This window comes from Toxotes jaculatrix, chromosome 16 (assembly GCF_017976425.1).
Source record: "Toxotes jaculatrix isolate fToxJac2 chromosome 16, fToxJac2.pri, whole genome shotgun sequence".
NCBI lineage: Eukaryota > Metazoa > Chordata > Actinopteri > Toxotidae > Toxotes > Toxotes jaculatrix.
This window is the reverse complement of record NC_054409.1, coordinates 10,303,654-10,323,864: the sequence shown is the minus strand read 5'-3', so window position 1 is coordinate 10,323,864 and position 20,211 is coordinate 10,303,654. Positions and strand designations below refer to the sequence as shown.

Below are 20,211 nucleotides of genomic sequence, written 5' to 3'. Positions count from 1 at the left end.
CAGATACATCATCTGCATGCTTCACTGTAACCCCAGTGGATGAGCGCCGTCGTTGGCAAGGTTGGTAACAGTTGTAAAGTAGCTGCTGATTGGAATTTGCCGTAGGTGTAGAGTTCAGGGAAACAGCAACCTTTTGAGCAAGAAATGTCTTAATTTCCTGGTTGTTCCAATAAGGTCCAAAATGGTCTTTATTACGACAAGAAAGGTCAATAACATCTTTGCATTGGTCGTCATAGACATTACTGGACTGTCTTGGATCCATCCTAATTTTGTTTAATCTGTAAGATGTGAAATCTACTCCTTGTTGCCCTTGTGACAGAAAGGAATTTTCAAACATCTGAGAGAACTGCTCAAGATTTAAATTCATTATCTGATTTCCTTTTCTATAGGCAGCAGACAAATCCAGGGGGGCATTAAGAAGTTGAAAATCACTGTGATCTTGACCAGGTAGCCAAAGAAGCTCATCCTCATTGTAAAGTGGAATTTTAAAGCCACAGACTGAAACCATTTCATTGTGTAGCCAAGCACTGGGAAAACTATCTAGTTTCAGTGCATTTTCCCAAGACTCGCCTTCAGGGGCACACGCATACACATATTCACCTGCAATATCTGTAAGCAAAGCATAAATGTACTCATGATCTGTGTAAACAAAGTAACCACAGTCACCATCATCTGCTGGCCACCACATTCCTTGCTCCAAAAGCGCAAGCCACTGCTGATACCATTCAGTGTCTTTAAGGTAAAGGGAGTCTTCTGTCTCAGGATTGAAATTTGGAGGGCAGTCTGAATCTGTTGGTTGGTTCAAATTAAACTGACTCCGATGGACCATGCCATCAGTATGAAAGTTTTGTAGGACTGCATTATCCATTCCATACTGCCAGTTAGCTGAATAAGATAAACTTGGTGCAGTCTCCTCATAATATCCTTCGTGATATGAAACCCCGTTCAAGCTGTAAGTGCTACCATCATTAAATGAGTGACATCTCCCAAATTTTGCAGTACCCTGTTTAGTAGTCAAATTCAATACCCCCTCCTCATTAGGCGAATATACTGGATTTCCCAGGTCCTCATAACTGTTCCATAATTTCCTTTTGGGATATGGATCACCATTCCTGTGTCCATCAAACTCATATGGTCCTGTTTGCCCTTGGTGACAAACAAATCCTTGCCATGGTGTAAGGGAGTTAAATGGCTGACTGATATTTGAAGAGCTGTACCGAAGAGAAGATGCCTGTAATGATGCTCTTTCACAGCTCTGGCTATACCCTTGATCTTCTCCCTGGAACTGATAATTCAGTGACTCATTCTGAAACTGCTGCCACAGAGCACTTTCACGGATCCACTGGTTTTCATCATAGGAACTTCCATAAGGGGACAACTGACCTTGGTAAAGACTTTGTCTTGTAGCTCCATACAAAGAGGGAGTGCTTCCGCCAATATATGGCTGCATATTCATGACTGAAGAACTTGTATGGTTTTGTAAAAGGGAATGAATATTTCCTGTACTATAAGCCATTGGGTGAACTAATTGAAGAGAGCCAGAAGAATATGACTGAGATAAATTACCTGTGCTAACTGAGGAGTACATTGCCTGACTCTGAAGAGATCGTGCAAAAGTAGCTGATGTTCTTAAGTCTAAACTCTCAGTGTCAATTGAGACAGGTGCACTGATTAAAGCGTGTCTGCTCTGTCCTGGATTGAAAGCATGTGGAACAACTTTTTGACAACTGTCCCTTCCAAAGTCTGAGGTAGTACTTTTTAATATGCCTGAATGTAGACCTGTGAACTCAGTTGAAGATGTCTGTTCTGTAATCTGACTTGATGTTTTAACTTGTTTCTGTGTGCAAGGGTCCTCAGTTACATTTTTGCTAAATAGTCCTGATAAAAACCCTTGTTGGGCAGTTTGTGGAATCCTCTTCTCTTTCTCTGCATGTTCTTGTGAGGACTGTTGTGTTACATTAGTACGTGACTGTGTTTGCAGTGGGGTTTTCATTGTGACTGAATAATTATTGCCTTTCTGATGCAGCAATTGTGCAGTCGATGTCTGGCAGGTTGTCTCAATGTTTTCAGATGATTTTGTTAACTTGTTAAATAACCCTGAGAGCACTCCAGATTGACTTGATGTCTCCAACTGAGCCTGTGCAGTCTGGCTGTGTGGCACTTTGCTTTGTTGCTGTGCCTCGTGTATGATTCCAGGCTGAGGTTGCTGAGCCATATTTTCTGAGGAGGATTTGAATAATCCAGAAAGCAGACCTCTTTCTTGAGTTGTTTTTTGTGTTGAGCTATTTTGCGGTTGATTTTGGTTGAACACTGGGATATTCCTTGCCCTTGTTTGCTCATGGCTGGATTTACTTGGAGTAATTCCATGCTGCTGAGCTGGTGGGTGCTGTTGTGTGTTTATGTTGTCCGCTGAAGCAAACTTAAAAAGACCAGATAAAAGACCACCTTGCTCCGATTGTGGCTGCTGGAGTGGAACCGTCTGTTGTCGAGTAAAGCCTGGTTTACTAGTGTTCTGTTGGATAACTTGCTGATTTGGTAATCTATTCCTGATATGTGGCCCTTGGTCTGGACCTTGAGTATTCTGTCGGTTGAAATTCTGTCGGTTATGTTCAACACTGCTTTGCCGGTGCTGAACTGTTTGGTTGCTTGTAATATTCTCAGAGGAAGTAAATTTAAGCAAGCCAGACAACAGCCCTTTTTGCTGAGGTTGCGTTTGTTGAGATTCATCTGACGTCTGCTGCTGACCAGAGTAATTGCTGCGGATGTTGCTCTGGTTTTCAGCTTCCGATAGCTGTACGTTTTGTGGTATATTTTCTGTTGATGAAAACTTCAAAAGCCCCGAGAGAATTCCCCCCTTCTGGGGAGCTGAAGAAGTTTGTTGTGGGGGAGGGTGATGAGAAAACTGTGGGGGATTGCTGCTCCTGGGTGGTTGATTGCTGTGGGAAGCCTGCTGTGGCAAACTACTTGATAGGTCACTGGTAGAGCCAAATTTAAGAAGACCAGATAGCAGCCCTCCTTGTTTTGGTTGATTAGAACCCACATGAGAGACGTCCTCGGTTGAGGTCCCTTTAAAAAGACCTGTCAAGAAACTTTGAGATTCAGGCTGATTCGGTGCTTGATGCTGCATTCCATGAGAAGTTGCTGTTGGTTTCTGATTTGATGTGTGTTGTGCATTTGAACCTGATGGCACTTTGCTGTTCTGAGATTGCTGATTACTGGTATAATTCTGGTTTGAACCTGAGGGAGCAGTAGGGTTAAAGATGCTGGAAAACCATCCTTTCTCAGTGCTTTCCTGGGGCACAGCGGAATTTTTTGAAAAGGTGGTGGAGGCTGTTGAAGTTGAATCCTGATATGATTGCACTGGATTTTGCGTGTTCGTGGAGGCACTGACATCCTCACTGGATGCAAACTTTAAAAAACCAGAGAGCATGCTTCCTTCTGCTTTGGGACGTTGAGCGGAGACATTTTCAGAAGAGAGGAAAGGCAGTTTAGGCTTACTAAATGATGGGTCCTCCACTGGTTTTTCTAGCCGGGGATCCTCTGTGGATCTAAACACTGGATAAACTGCCACAGGTGGAGCTCCCTGAGGTGGAATGGGGACAGCAGGTGTGATCAGTGAACTTAATGACTTCTTCAGAGGGCTAAAGAATCCAGTGTTTGCTGGTTGTGTTTGGCTAGTTGGCCTTGCTGGCCCTGAAACAGGCACATTTTGTTGTTTGTAAAACACTGGATTTTGTCTCCCATTCATATTTTCATCTTGATTTTGTCCAAAATGTTTCTCTTGTGATGAACTTCTAAATTTTTCAAATTTCCTTCCTCCTTCTATGGTCATTGACTGTTTACCCTGAAGGACACATTTGTCATCCCACTGTGTATGACCTTGAGAATATGTGGTTTCTGGTTCCTGTTTGCATTCAGCTGAGTTCTCATTTACTCCTGACGAAAAAAGCTTTAAAGGATTCAATTTCCCTAAGACTGAGTTTCCTGGAGCACTTTGTGGTTTGGTTACAAACTCATGCACATTTTCTTTTGTACTTGTTTGAGTCTGACTCCATGTGGGAGCTTTTGTTTCCTGATTTTGACACTGTGTCTTGGCATCATGTGGTTGCTGAGAAGATAAAGAACTGAATGATTTTTCAGGAGAAGTTTCTACTGGAGATACAACAGCTATAGGCGCTGAGCTATTTGATTTAGGAATAAAGGAAAAGAGCTTTGTTAGTCCAGACTGTGCTGGTGGTGCTTGTGGAGGTGGGACAGGCTGTTTGGGGCCTCCTCCCACTCTGTCAGTGAGAGAACTAAATAAAGAGCTCATGGCATTTTTCACCCCTGAGACGCCTTGGTCAGAAGAAGTGTGTGATTGAGTTTCTGCTTTTGGATCCTTTGATGAACTATTCTGGTCCTCTCCAAAAGAATCAGTTCTGTAGCTACCCTGAGATGATAGCCGAGATTTACTTGATTTAGGAAGGGAACCATACTTGCTAATTTCCTCCTCTTTTTCAGCAAGGTATTCAGAAACTGTTTCAACAAGACACTGGAGCTCATCCATAGGATCTACATATTCATCACTTGGTTCCTCTACAGGAGAGAGCATTGCCTCCGGAGTCCATCCTCCAATTTTAGATTTTCCACACTTCTTTTCTCGAAAACTTTGAGAATTTTCTGTGTGGCCCTCATAGGAGAAAGTGTACCTGTCTTTGTAATGTCTTGCATTCTCTGGATGAAAGTCTTCTGCTACAAGGGCAATATCATCAATATCCTCCTCTGCTCCTATGGAGCAGTGCAGATCTTCAGAACTCTCTAAATCAAAATCAAACCGTGCCCTCATTCTTGCATCTTGTTCTTTTTTGTATGCCACATAATTCTCTAAAGTGTGGTCCAGCTCATTTTTAGCCCACATCCTTGTCTTGTAGAGAAGTCCATTCTTGTATGGCCTGAGGCATGATGTCATACGCTCCTCCTCTTCCTGCATCTCTACTACCTGCCGCATAAACAGCTCCCCTCTCTTCTCACGGAGCAACGCAAGGTCAGAGGGAAAAGCCTCTTCCCTCATTTTGTCTGCCTCTGAACTAAGCAACCCTCCCGGGCTCCTTATCGTTTTCTTTCGCCGTCGATCAATAGTGTCATATCCCTCAGGGTAGGTGGCAGGCAGAAAACCACTACGTTGAGTATTTTGACGGATAGAAGTGTGTGATGGCTCAGGGTAGGATCTTCCCATTCGAAGGATAACGTTATCTTCCTCATCATCTAAGAAATCACTCAGCTGAGGCTTGCCCTGCCCTTTGTATTTGTTTTCCCAATCTTCGACCCCCATGCCAGAATCTACAGGTATAATTCTAACCCTTCCTTTCTGGTTTAATGATCTAATGTAGGTTAAAGAAAAAGATTTAGTGGAATGGGAAAAGGATACAGGGAAAGAAAAGAAGAACCAAACAAACGAAGAAAAATGCAAACAAAAACAAGTTAAGCAGTATGATAAATGGAGAAATTAAGACAAGAACAGTTTCATGCAAATGTCAAGACACAAAAATGCTTCTTAGCTTAGTAGTCACTTTTGAAATAATACTGCACTCACATGCTTAACAGAGATCACAGGAAATGTTATATAGGTAATAAAACTATATGTATATACAAGTGTGTGTGTGCGCCTATGTTTGCATGTGCCTCTCTGAATTTAGATCTTTGTAAATCCCCACAGCAACTGTCATGCTTATCAGCACTTCAACACTCTGCCTGCAACAGCATTCATGAGAAATGCGCGCTAGATCACCACCATATGGCACACATTGGATAAAGTTTTTAATCACCAAAGAAATGCGTGTGTATGTCACTGACACTCTCCCTCCATGTATGACAGAGGGATTTCCTCTGTGATATGGCTAAACCAAGTTCAGAGCCTTTGAAACTACCAGGAACTTTAACTAACACAACAGACCCTCAAGACAAAAAGAAACACTAACAATGAGCTTTCCCTGGCTGTAATCCCATTTTTTTTTCTGATCTAGAATTATCCGGATCAACTCCCTATCAGTCCACACAGGCATATTTGCAGCAGTCTCACTGGTGCACCATGACAAGCCACGAGTGCACAAAAGTAGATTCCATGCACCGAAACTGTTTGTCTTATGGACGAAATCTGGCTGTGTGAAAAGAGCTGTGTGGTATTACTAATTATAATAATAATGATGATAATAGTAATGATTTTTGTATTGCAGTAGTATAACAAATGCTGTCTTTTCCTCTAATATTCTTGCTATTTTAATGTTAATACATAATTAACAATCACCACACACTTTTGGCCATCTCAGTTTCTGACTTCAGTCACACTAAACAAATAGTGTGTATGCCTCCTGATGTGCAAGTCAGTGGACAGCCACGATAATATGAATTAAAAAGCTGGAGAGAGAGCTGAATTCGCTCTGGCACTTAGGCTGAGAAAACAGGGTCTGACAAAATCCATTTCGCCTCTGGAGTACAAATCCCTCCTGTTCTACTGAGGCAGCTGAATGAACCATCAACTACGGCAAAAAAAAAGGAAAGCCAGCTCACAGACAAAAGAACAGCACAAAGCTCCAGCTATGTTGGATTTTTGGTCAGGCAAACTATCCGACAGAGAAAAATTTAAGGAGCATGATGATTAAAATGACTCCTTCTGTCACTGTAACTGAAATGTCTCCAGCTCTGTATTTTATGGAGAGAGAAATCAGAAGACTCTGTATGAGTAAAGACAGTACACAGGAAATGAAAGTTGCTCTGCTGTTACAAGTAAATTGAAGAAATAATGGAATACGTAGAGTAATAATTTTATTACTGAGGGTGCACTTGTTTATTCTAATGCAAACAGAACAACAGTCTTTAAATATGTCTTGTGTTGTCTCTAATCTGACCATTACAGTGACCACAAGCTTGAATACCAACTTTGTGTAAGAAAGTGAGGGTTTCACCTTGAGTGACAGAGAGAGTGAAGGTGTGTATGGGTGACTGTGAGTGTATACTCAGTCTACCTGCTTCCTCTCTGGTCCCTGTAGTCCAGGTCAAAACTGTGGACAGAGTCTGTGCAAGAGTCCGGGTGGTGCTGCATCCGAGGCCCCATGGGGTACTGGTGCATGGAGGAGTTGGGCTGAGCCGTTGTGTGGTAACGCGGAGGCAGGCTGTTACTCGTCTCACTGCGGTAATCACTGTCCCGGTCATCTACAGCACTGTCCTGGTCATCTAGAGCTGCAACAGGAGACACGATGAGCTGAGTAAATCAAGCTTGCCTGAAACATCAATAAGTATGTATTATATGACAACAAGCATTAAAAAAATCCTTGCTTATTATCAAATGTGAAAATGGACAATGCATCCCATTTTGTCTAACTGGAAAAAAATGTTAAGAGCTGAGGAAACAAAGAAATGGACTAGGGTCAGTGGATGCCAGGTTAATAGGGAGGTTGAAGAGAGCAAAGGTCATGCACTTTTAGAAGACTGCAGCCCTTACACATGCAACCTCTTCAGCTAAATGTAAGATAATGAGTTGCGTCTTTGTCTGTACTATCCTTTAGACTGATCTGCAATTGTATATAATTGTATACATTTGTTTGTTTTATATCAATTATTATTTTTATTATAACATGATCCATGGTTGCATATAAAAAGTGCACCAAGACCACATCTTGAAAGTGACCTTGCCAACCCCAAGAGTGACCTTAGAAAATGATGGCAAGGTTGGAGTCTGCTGGAGGGAAGCATTGAGGTGGAGTTTTATCTTTTCAGAGCGATAAAGTGAGAGGGTGGAGGATAAACTGATTCTGTTGATATCTCTAAGAGTGAAGTGGGAGGACAAAGAAATGTCAAGGTGATGTATAAATACATCTGAGCAAAAACTGCCACCTCCCGGTTTAGTGCTGCAACTGCACTTTACACTAAGATTTGATGAGGGCTTTTCTATAGCTATTACTAATAATTTTCACATGTTTCATCCCATTACTATTATTAAATTCAAATGAACTCTCTCTAAAGTGGTGTGTAGAGCACAATTTAGGAGAGAGGGAGAAAAACATATCAGTGTTTTTGATGGTGTGTGTGCTAAACCAATCATTTAAGGATTAGGTATAGATGATTTAGGAAAATTATGTGACATCAGCACAGAGCATAGATAACAGGAAAACAACAGCGGAAAGAAATTTAGTAAAAAAGGCCAAAGGGGATTGAGGAAAACAGAGAGGAAAAACAAATCTTGGAGTGCCATCATGAGAATAAAATGCACAGAAGCTTTATAGATTACATGTCACTGGGGGATGTGGGGCATTAGGACATGCAGAGGGCACTGAGGATTGGCCGGGGGGAAAATTTCATCAAAGTGTGTTTTACATACTCAGTGGGTCAGCCCATCCGAAATAGTTGCCTGGTGAAAGTGCAGATGTTACAAGTGAGAGGTAGAGTCAGAGAAGGTGAGAGGGGTGAAAACAAAAAAAACAAAACAAAACAAAACAAAAAAAATAGTGTAATAGTGGGAGGATAAGGGAACCCCATCAGTGGTTCTGGAGTGGAAAACAAACTGTCACAGCAGTAAGAAAAGGTTTAACATGCATAACATGGGCTCCTTGTTAAGTTTATAAAAATATTTACAGAAGTGTACAGTTGTAATTTCCTACTCTGATTAAAATGGCTCAGCTGTTACTATATTGGGCAGTGCAACAGGGTCAAGGAAGGGGAAAGAGATCATTTCAAAGCCTGAGAGTCAGAAGTGTGGATAATTGGCCCCATCTAGAGGCTGAGAGCAGTATGGGCAGACACACTCACAGCACTGGGAAGCCGCAAATGGAAGTGGGCGACTCTGAACGTCATCCTGAAGAGGGTACTACAAAGGAGAGAGAGAAAAACAGCAGGCATCAAGTCTGTTTTTCATGTCCTCATATTGTTATTATTACCACAGCAATTTACATGCACCACTCCTTCAGCATGAACAACAAAAAATAAATAAATATAGAAGTGAGTCATTAGCAGTAAAGTAGTGAACAGGAACATACGTTATTTTTAGACACCAAAACATAGAAAAACACTTGTTGATACAAATAAATACAAACACATACATACAAATAAAAGTAATAAAACCTTATTAAACTGTACTTTACCTCATCATGGATTCTCATGGTATTGATGCGTTCCAGCTTGCCTGTCCAGTATTGTGCCTCATCATCTGGGATGTCTGGTTCCAAAATATGCATAAAACATACATGTGAACCTGTGTTTGACGTTAACATCCTGTTCCTTCTGACTTCAGGCATCATATTCCAGGATGCCATCATAATACATTTATGCCTGCTGAATTTCCTATGAGCTTCTTTGGAACGAGGAAATAAAAACAGTTAGTTAGAAATGGCCACAAGCTGTTAAGGGAGGAGAATCACAAATGTCAGGACCATTTTCATCACGGTAGAAAGGATCCAACAGCCTAAGATGCTACAGAAGAGTCTTGACAAAATATATTACATGCTTATACATGTATGTTTATCTAGGGGACAGCTGATATGAAATTAAGTCAACATTTTCCTCACAACTGAAGTGCCCATGAGCAGGACAGGAGTGTTTTGTCCTCATTTTTGTGCCACTTAACCCTGCCTCTCCAACCATATACTAGATCACTGTTCTGTCTAAGATCAGGCACTCTCACCGATCCCACTTTTCGGGGGGATTTGCGCTACACTGCAGACAGAAGCACATTAAAGGCCACACACACAAAGGCCAGGGCTTCAAAGACACACCGACCCACGGCTTTAATGAATGGCTCTGGTGGCGCAGAGAGTCATGATGGCGTCCTGCAACCTTGAAAGGTCTCCTCTTGAAACAGAAAAAGAGGCTGTCTCCCACTCAACAGACAGACACCCTGCTTTAACTTTGATGCCTTTTGATCATATGAGTTCGAGCTGTACGCAGCGCCGGTAACTTGGATCCTGCAGGTAGAATGGTGGTCAAGGTAGAGTGCAAGAGGAGGACATTTCATTTCTGAAATCCTTTTTGTCATTTTAATCAGGCAAATTATAGGGTCTAGCATACTAGTTGATCAATTAGATTGGACAAGGTGTTGTGAGTGGCTTGTGGACACCACCATGGAAAACATTGTAACCCCTTTCTAAACTGTCTCTACTTTGTAAAGTGATGATTTAAAATAAATAAATAAATAAATAAAAGAAAAGAAAATCATTAAATGTGGCTTTAATTAAATGTGTATGCAAATGTTTCTGTGGATAATTCCAGCAAACAGTCACTTTTAGCTGATGGACCCAAACTGTCTCACAGTCAAACTTTCCTCTTCATCATGTTAGCAATATATATAAAAGCATTCTTAATGGTTCCTTAATCCTGTCGGCCACAATGGAACAACCTGGAAAGACAAAATTATATTTGCTGAACCTAAGTTAATAAAGGAAGATCTGCCATTGGTGAGTCAGTGTCCCCAATTTATACAGGACAGAAACAGGCCCCTCATCCGCACTGGAACCAGACAGAGGACATTAGACACTAAGACGAATATCTATTACAAATATCTAAGACTTTCCTGTTTCTAGCCATTAGTTGTTCAACATCAGTGTCCTTCACATCATGCAATAAGATAACAGTATGGATGTTATGACTTAACTTGATTCAGGAAAAAAGTGACCTCATACTTATAACTGAGTAGGTTTTTTGTTTATGTGATCCATATAGTTCCTCTACAGGAGAAATCAATGCTTGCATAAAACCACCAGGTTATACTACGTCATCAGTTTGTTACACAGTGCCCCAGGCTGGATAGTTTTTCCCGTCTAGCCTCAAAAGCCGACTGCTGACATTTCAGCAGGAAGCATTCGTGGCCTTTGTGTAACTCAGCGGATCAAGGTTTGATTTGCCCAGAGGTAACCTGGATCACTAATGTACTCTCTATATCACTCGTGCATCCACTGTGGTCAGACCAGATACTTGAGGTGACAGGATTACATAACCACCTGAACTTTACAAAAAGTGTGGTTCATTTATCAGAAATTTGCCTCATTCTGGAAGTGTAACATCCAGCTAAAATAAAAAAAAGGGATTGGCAGGTCTCACCAAAAGGCAGCTCGAAGCGAGTATCCAGCAGGACTCGGTGAGGTGTTGGGTTCTTGGTGCCATATATCTCATCTGCTTTCATCAGAACCTCTGCATCCAGGAAAATCCACTCACCTGAGCCCTCCTGAAATTAGTACATTTCAGGTATTTTTATTAGTTTACCTGCAAAACTTCTTTTGTGTATTTGTACTACTTCAAACATAATTAACAATGAAGCCACACTGTGTCTGTGGTGTTAAAATAAATTACAAAAGCTAAATACCTCATCTTGTTACTAATGAGAAACTTAGTTACGTCAGTAGGAAAGAATTATTGTGGAATTAAATTCTTCCTGTATCTTTCTTCTGTATTATGTAATTTGTGTGGGTGCGTATTCCGACCTCCGACTGGCGGACACTCTTCAGAGGAATCCAGGCGGTCCCCACCATGGTGTCCCAGATGAGGCCTTTGTTCCACACCTCAACAATAAGGCCGAGGTCCAGCCGGTTGATCTCACTGAGGAGAAAAGGCAAATAAGAAAAAATCATATCAGGTATCAAGCAATGTCAGTCTTCAATAATAAAAGGTGTTTCCTGATAATCAGCCTAGAGAATGTCAGTGGATAAAGGAGCTAAACAATAGCTACATAATTTGAGTCTTTGTTATAAGAATAGAACATAAAAACACTGAAAACACTTCCAATGTTATTCAATTCACATTCAATGAGCCAGAAATTTCTACATAATTACTGCCAGGCCTACCACTGGCTGATAACAAAGGCTGCTTCCTCTTTCTGTTGTGTATTAGCTGTCATAATCCATTCCAGCCTTGTTTTGTGCTATTCAAAGGGCCCAAAAACAGCTTGATGACAGCAATAAAACAGCATATCAATTCTGAAAGGGGTCACGTGATAAGGGCATTTGCATATTTTCATCTGTGGCAGTTTACAACTATCAACAGGCCAAACAAAAGGAAGATGAGAGAAAAGATAATCAAAGAGAACAGCCAATTGAGAGAAGTGCAGGGGAGGGCGTTGAGTATCCAGGGCATCCAGGTGCACAGACAAAGGCTTTCTAAATCATCTGCTCATACAGAATGGCACAGAATAAATAAATCTATCAAGGTATTAATATCAAACTGTTGCTAATTTTAGCTGGGAGACTTCTTTTGTTCAGGATGTCATTTAGATTCTGTTATCCAAACTTGTAGTTTTTCTTTTTTTTTTTTAATGATTATGGATCATCCATTTTTAAAAAATTCAAACGCTAATGAACACCTGGAATGAACTTGCAGAGGCCCACCTGAAAGTAAGTAAGTGAAAGTTTCCACATCCTTTCACAACCACTTTATGTAGTTCAGATAATTATTAAGTTTAATTAGAGGCTCCCATTCTGACACAAAACAACAGTTTTATTGCACAGTTCCCAAAACAAACAGGGTGGACCTACAGCAAATATAAATCACAGCGGAACTGGAACAAGAAATGTGGAAACCTTATATTATAAAAGCATAACATTTTTGCTAACTTTCTGTTTTCTAAAGCCTTTCATTGTAGTGGTGGTTTTAACTCATTACAAACTGCATATTCATTTTATTATTGATGACAATTTTGCCCACCTTCTATTGCACTATCCTCAAATTAAAGCAGAACAGTGCTGGTTTTTAAATTCCATATATTTTTGGTCAGAGCTATGGCAACATTAAAGGAATACTTCATTTTTACTTCATTCACTTTCTTGCTGGAACTTGATACTGTTCTTATGCCTGTATGGTAAATATATATATGATTACCATAGCTTAGCATAAGGACTGAAAACAGGCTAAACTAAGCTGTGTTAATTGGCAGCCGGTGGTAGGTTCATATTTATGGTGGAGACATGAGAGTGGTCACGATCTTCTCATCTGACTCTTGGCAAGAAAGCTAATGCATATTTTTCCCAAAATGTTGAACTATTCCTTCAATTTGAAACACTCTTCCAAGCTGATACATTAAAGTGCACCACCATCCAAATATAAATCTACTCCTGAAAAAACTATTGGTAGTGTGATGCTGATGTTCACAGTTATGAAATTTGCAGCTCTCATTTTTAGAATTTACTTGAGCTAAGTCATCATTTCTAATGTTTAATAAAGATATTAGGTTGTAACAGGTGGTGCTGAGCATTTACTGAAAACCCTGACGAATGATTATGCTTTACTTTGAATTACACCTAGCCAACACATCATTAATGGACAGTAGAAGGATGAAGGTCTGGAAAAACAAACACTGTTGCAATGAGGGAGTTAACAAAAGACAAACAATGACACACATGCAACAACGTGCTGTCTCTCTCGTCACCATGGATACCTTTCACAGGGAAAGTAAAATGAGGAAATTAAACCAATGAATTACAGGGAGGAAATGAACAGCAGCTGTTTGACAAGAAGCTTTCGTAGGAACGAGCTGCTCAACTTGAAAAACTATATATATAACTATTTCCTGTAGCTATAAGCACTACGTAGGTTTCAAATTAGAGTAACGGGAAATGGCACTCCATGGACGATGTGGGAACACTGTATGTGTCTGAATCAGAAGGATGCATCCTGTACTGTTTCTCATAGATTAATATCTTTTAAGATAATCAGCAAAGAGAGCCTTGCCAGTTGAGGAGTAATTTCACTAAACCATAAAATTTGTTTTGTCAATATAGAAAGATGCCCATTGTCAGTGATTTTATGATAATACAGGACACAGAGAGTAAACATATCAAGTCAAACATATTAACAGTCTTGAATAATGTGCAAAGCTTGCACTGAGATGTTCCTTTATATTTAGTATATTATGTGACGTCCTTGCAGCATTTTCTCTTGTCTACTATGAAGTTTTTATTTATTATAGTTGGTAATTAAAGTGATCAAAATTTAATTAGTTCAGTAAATCTTGATGCATGACCCTGTGTGTCTGTGTTTAATAACTTACAACATAAAATCCTGTTCCCAGCAGGGCTGGTCCCCCCGCACAGTGATAGTTGTGCTTTTGACATTCTGCACTTTCAGCGTCACGTAGGTGTTGAACTTGTCTGAAACAAAAGAAAAGGAGATTATAGTTTAAATTAAACTGAGGTGGCAGCAATGCACTGAGAGCATATATAGGGGTTGTATAAGGGAGAATATAATGCATGGTTATTAAAAAAAACATTGGGGAGTCAATGAGCAGTAGAGAAGATATGGTGTGGTGAAAGTGTCAGCCGATCTGCAGAAGTCTGCAGGGTCATTTATCCAGCACAACTGTACCAAAACACACACTTTCAAAGGGTGTTACATATTGACAGTTCACAAGCTCAAACTAATACAGGTAATACTGACCAGGCCAGTTCTACTTCAGCTTTGTGTGGGACAAAAAGACATCAAGAGCTCCAGTGAGAGTGAAAGCAGATAAGTCCTGCACCCTCCCCCCGGGAGCCTAGCCAAGCCAAGCCAAGCCAGGGCAGGGCAGCAAACTGACCCTGTTAATCTCCAATGAGAGCCAACCCCACACGGCAGATACAACTACAGGATCCAACCGCCTGGTATGTCTCTCCTGCACTGTAAATTACAGCTTCTCCTGATTTTCTATTCTTTATAATGGCCTTCAACACATATAGTATGTGACAGAGGATGCAGGTCTGCTGATGATGTAATAAAGTGGAAGTCTCTCCTGACCTGTTATTACTGCAGAAAAGGTCTCTGTCAGTCCTGATACCATCAAGACTAAAACCGAATTTCACTTGGGTCAAAGGTGACCAGTAATTTTCCTGTGTAAGGCATCTATTGGAAGCTATGTGATCTACAGATAAAGTCTACATATGACAGCCGGCCATATTTGTAGTAAACGATCAATGCTGGAACTCTGCGACAGGGATTCACATGCCTATTTTTCGGTTTGTGTAAACTTTCACACCCAGTGATCTCCATCAGCCTCCTCTCAGCCAGTAGTACTGAAGTAACAACAACCATCTGTGCCAGCTGTCAGCGCTGGGCGGGGTGAGGGGGGTGGAAGGGGATTAAACAGCCCGTAACACAACCACCACTTTTCATTTCCCGCAGTAGGCCGAGGGAGAGTCAAACCCGTGCCTGTGGTAGTGCTCAGTTTCGCTCTGGTCGTTACTAGCCCTGCAACACCTCCTTCTAGCTGCATAAATCTGACACCTACCTGTGCACAAAAGCAGCTATAGGAGCAGCTTAGATTGAAATGCTTTGAAATGCTTTAGAATAGGTGGTATGACTGACAAAGAGTGGGCAATACGGAAAAAATCTTCTATCACATTATGTAACTTCACATTATGATATGATGATATGATGTATGTTTTTAAATACATCTGATACGTGAAATATAGTTAAGTAATTACATAAAAAACACGAGTTAAATGCATTTCTCTTGACAATTCACCATACAATATCAAAAATAATTTAACTGATACAGACAGCACTGTGATACCCAAGATTTCCAGGGCAAAACCCTGGTGTTGGCCCCCCTGCATGCACACACACACACACTCCACTTTTTTTTGGTCCATGGGAAATAAAAGCAAAGCATCAGCTGTTCCTTTGTAAACTGATCACCTGACCACACTAAACAAAGATTTTCCTGGTTACCCCAGCAACATATTGAAACATTTACTCTGCACATAGTCTTTAACACAACAGCCAGATAAGTAAACGCAACTCTGACACAATGAGACAGTTAACAGTTGACACAGGTGGATTTTTACAACATTCCACTGACACACAATGTAAATAAATGTTTAAGATTAAATTAGGCCCCAAAACAAAAAAGTTGTGCTGCAAGCACCTGGCGAACCCCTTGATGTGACACCGTCTGAAAGCATCGTCCGTCCTGCAAGTACCATGAGTGACAGGACACAAACCTAATTAGTGTCTCGAGAGGGCAGCGGCGACAAAACACAGGCATTATTACAAAGGAGCCTGGGGGATGCTCAAGCCATTCCCTAATTAGATAGTCCATGCTTTGTGCCACACTTGGGCCGCCTCCCATGAATAGAAGAGATGAGATAAGGGAAGAGGATGTTGGATTAGATAAGAGCCACTTAGTGGCTGTGGGCCCTTTACAGCAGGCGCTGTCCACTATACGGCTGATACAATCTGCGCTGTTGAGGAGGAAGCAGCGGTAACTGCCTGAAAAAACACAAACTATGTGCATGCACACTAGAGCCTGACTGATAATGGATTTATGAGGCCAATACCAGTATCGGTGTTTGAGAATAATTTAAATATGCTGACAAGATATTGGCCAGTATTCCCTTTTTTTTTTTTACTTTTGGATATGCATAATATGAACACTAGACCTAGACTGCTTTGCAGGTATATTGATATTGTGTATATTTTGGCCGATAAGTAAGTAAGGAATTGCTGTACAAAATTGCTGACCAAGGTTTGAGGTAATTTAGGAACAGTGTCACCCTGGCAAGTAGATTGGTCAACTAATCTGTCAATTGACAATCTGTCAATTAATCTGTCAATAAAAAAAAAAAAAAAGAAAAATACAATAAATAAAAATCTAAAGGATCAGTAGCAAGATTGGTTGGTTCCATGTTTTAAAACAGTTTTTTTTTTAAAGATTTAATTCACAAAGTTGACAGAAATCAACGTAAACATTTTTGTTAAGGATGCCTCAAATGTAGTTTTATAAAGAGTTGTGATAAACATGTGTTTAACTTTTTTTATTATGAAAAGAAGATGTCATTCATTCATTTAAGAGGAAGCTTTACGCTTCACTGTATGCATATAGTACATATTTGTACAGCCATGACAAGATGCTAGTAAATGATAATATCATCCCTGCCTGTATATTAGTCGGGGTCAAGCATTCACACCCAAACATGCAAGATATGTAAATCCACATAAATCAAGCTTGTACCTAACTAATCTAAAGTGACAATGTAAAATCTTATCCTAACCAGAGCGCACATACTCCCATTCTCTCTCTCTCTCTCTCTCTCTCTCTCTCTCCATTACGCACACACATATGCACACACAGTAACACAGAGAAAGCACACTGAGCACACCTGTCAGAGGAGGGATCAGGAGGAATCAGATGTGATGAATTGTGGGATGATACAGCCTAACTGTCATATCGCTGTTTTAAGACAATACTCGCTGCCACAGCCTGTGAACCGCCCACTCACTCCTGAGCTGTAAGTGTCTTCATCCATTATTGACTGATGATGAGTTTTTCAATCAGTCAGGAAAACGCAGGCAGTTGGAAGGCTGACATTTCAAATTCAGACCACTCATCAATGTTGCATGCGACAGGAGACATAAACCTATTGGAGGCTTTTTTTTTTTCACCATTGCTGGGACCCCCTCATGTGAAGTCTATATCTGTACAGAGTTTTAGACTGAACATAATGTGACTTGAACACGCATCCTGAGCAACTCAGAATAGTACTTGTAAAAATAAAAATACTAAAATTTGTGGGCGAGCACACACACAGACTGAACACACACACACACACGCACACACAAATCCAGCAACACACAGCCCTTATCAAGCCCCAGTTTCCTGTGGCAATCAGTGGAAAATAAGACAGCTGGCCACAGGCCCATCCAAGGTCACCTTCAACTCTACATGTACAGTATTCTCCAGAAATAACTTAATCCAAGGCCTCCAAAAGTAAGGCCTAAAAACTATCCATCTAAAGGTGTGGTGAAAGCACAGCGCAAACACAGATCCCAGACCAGCCTTATGTAAACTTTGTGCGTTCTTCCAACAAGTTACACATCTTCCTTTACAGAGCGACTTAGGGTTATCACGAGGACTAGTAAATAACAATGACACGTTAAGTCATTTCTTAAGCCTGAATAAACAGACATAGAGCCTGTTATTTCCGAGAATTCCCAAAACAATGGGAAGTACGGTGACATAATGGCCCAAAAGGAAAAAAAAAAAAAAAGACCTACAATGCAATTGCAAAACATGGCTTTCCTATATATTAGCTGATATGGCACAATGAGTTAGGTGTGGAAGAGGATATTTTTTGCATGATGACATTTCCATGAAAACCTGATCGAAAAGGTTGCTACTACTAATCCTACAATATCAATCTCACAGTATTAATTTGAATGTTTTTCACCATTTGCTTAAAAGTGATATCATTTACAGCATCAACATAACCTTTGATCTTCTAAATCTCCTGCAGGACTGTGCCTATCAAATCCGTCTTTGCCCTGTAGCATAAAAAAGTGACTGATGTTTAAATTTCACCAAGGGCTGACGACAAGCTTAAGTCAATTATCCCTGATGTTTGCTCTTGGGTAGGTGTAACGCGGTGTGGTGCAGAGGAGGGAGGAGGGCACAGGCAGACATAGAAGGCCAGCACAGGCCGACAATTTTAAACCAATAGCTCAGTGCAGCTACAATGCAGACACCTCAAAAAATCATTATGCTTAAAGGTGAAGGAGGGGATGGGGGGTTAAGAAAAATACACACAAAACGAACGTAGAGACCTGCTGGATAATTGACTTTACAGGGGTCAGGTGCGAACTGAGAGTGAGAGTAAAATGTCAGCAGCAGATCCAAAGCCACAGCGACTCTGTGTCAGTGCTGATGGCTGCTCTTGACAGAAACGTCACAAGGCTTAAAGGAAGGCGTGAGGCTGAATGCTGGAGGGATTTGCTTAGGTGAAGACCGTGGGGATTTGGACTTAGCGGCCACCGATCTAAGCTCACCTGTGCACGGCGTGGCGCAGAAGGACACAGGATTACACAATGCAAAATCAAACCTGGCTTTCAGTGACTTGCCAGAATTTGTGTGATTAACCTACATGAGAAACTGAGTGCATGTGGCATATTTCCAACAAGAACTGCATTAAGAGAATTAGCATTAATAGGAAAGCTTTCAAATCAGGAAGTTTTAAGTGATATATTGCAAGTGACTAGTTTATTGGGGATTCTCCTACAGTTCGACCCTGGGTGAGGTTGATGTAACACATCATGAACAGTCCCACAAGTACCACAGACCAGGATTCAGCTCTTAAGAGACTGAAAGAACCACCGCTTCTACAGATAAAAGAGGACTGAGCGAGTCAAAGTGCTAAAAACATGAAACATCTTCAAGATGGAAGGAAAGTGTGAACAGAGTGAACAAATACATTCATAAAATGTAAAAGATTTGTGAATACAACAGTACTCACCTGGAGGTCCTTGGAGCTTGGCTTTCTTTACTGAAAAGAGAAAAAACAAAAACAATGATTAGCATGTGATGTAATTCTTCATAAGGACTTTATTAAGTTGATGAAAAGAAACAAAAAAAATTTCAATTAAGATCTTGAGTGCACTGGTGAGGAAAAACAAGTCAGAAATGTAAACAAGTCGAGGCACGAGTAATGAAAAACGGACAGGATCTCGTATTACTGAAGCCTGATAAATTCATTGATATGCAGAGAAGTGAGCCATGAGCTGACGACTCGTGACACCTGAATAACAGCCTCACGATGTTGTCGCCTGCAAGAGGAAGACCACTTAACGTGCCGCTTGATCAAAACAGATGAGCCATTTGTTTTGGTGGCTCAGCTTTGGGTCAAAATGTTATTAGAGGAAAAAAAAACACACACAATGTTTTTGTTAAATTCATGCGTCACCCTGCCTGACTGGGTGGCTTTATAACAAAAACACACATTATTATTCAAATTGCCTGATTTACATTTTCCCATTACCCTAAAAAAAACTTTTTTTTTCCACAATAACTACCAATGAAGAACTCATCTTTGTTTGCTCTCCTGATACAGAGTGAATTTTTTGATGAATGCAGCTCACTGAGTAAACCTTCTGACACGAGCAATAATCCTAAACTTTGCTGAATCTTAGAAGTTAAATAGATTTCCATGACCATTTTTATGTCTGTATTAGTAATGTTTGTCATTTGTTCTCTCTTATTAATACTATACCTCCTTCGAAATAGCTTTGGGAAGTTTATATTTTGATACGACTTCTGAAAAATATAATCTGTATATTAGAATATTTGTGATCAGGTTATATTGGCACATAATATATACCTTGATTATAGAAAGTAAAAAAAAACAATTAAATGACACAAACGGACAACAACATTCTAAAGACTGCCACCTAACTTTTATCAAAGCTGACAAATGCCTTTATTTGATTGCGGAATACCAACTTCAATACAATCAC

At 40.5% G+C, this 20,211-nt stretch overlaps 1 protein-coding gene across 4 annotated transcripts in view; it reads right to left on the bottom strand.

Moving 5' to 3' along the window:
• LOC121195432 (protein unc-13 homolog B-like) overlaps nt 1-20,211 on the bottom strand; it is a 61,584-nt gene that overhangs the window by 35,096 nt on the left and 6,277 nt on the right. For all 4 annotated transcript variants that reach the window (XM_041058892.1, XM_041058894.1, XM_041058895.1 and 1 more), the window contains exons 2-8: nt 19,215-19,244; nt 14,003-14,102; nt 11,444-11,559; nt 11,065-11,190; nt 9,114-9,187; nt 8,782-8,839; nt 7,002-7,215 (exon numbers count right to left, since the gene is read on the bottom strand). In XM_041058892.1, the coding sequence (XP_040914826.1) occupies nt 7,002-7,215; nt 8,782-8,839; nt 9,114-9,187; nt 11,065-11,190; nt 11,444-11,559; nt 14,003-14,102; nt 19,215-19,244 (718 nt within the window). The remainder of the gene's footprint in view (nt 1-7,001; nt 7,216-8,781; nt 8,840-9,113; nt 9,188-11,064; nt 11,191-11,443; nt 11,560-14,002; nt 14,103-19,214; nt 19,245-20,211) is intronic.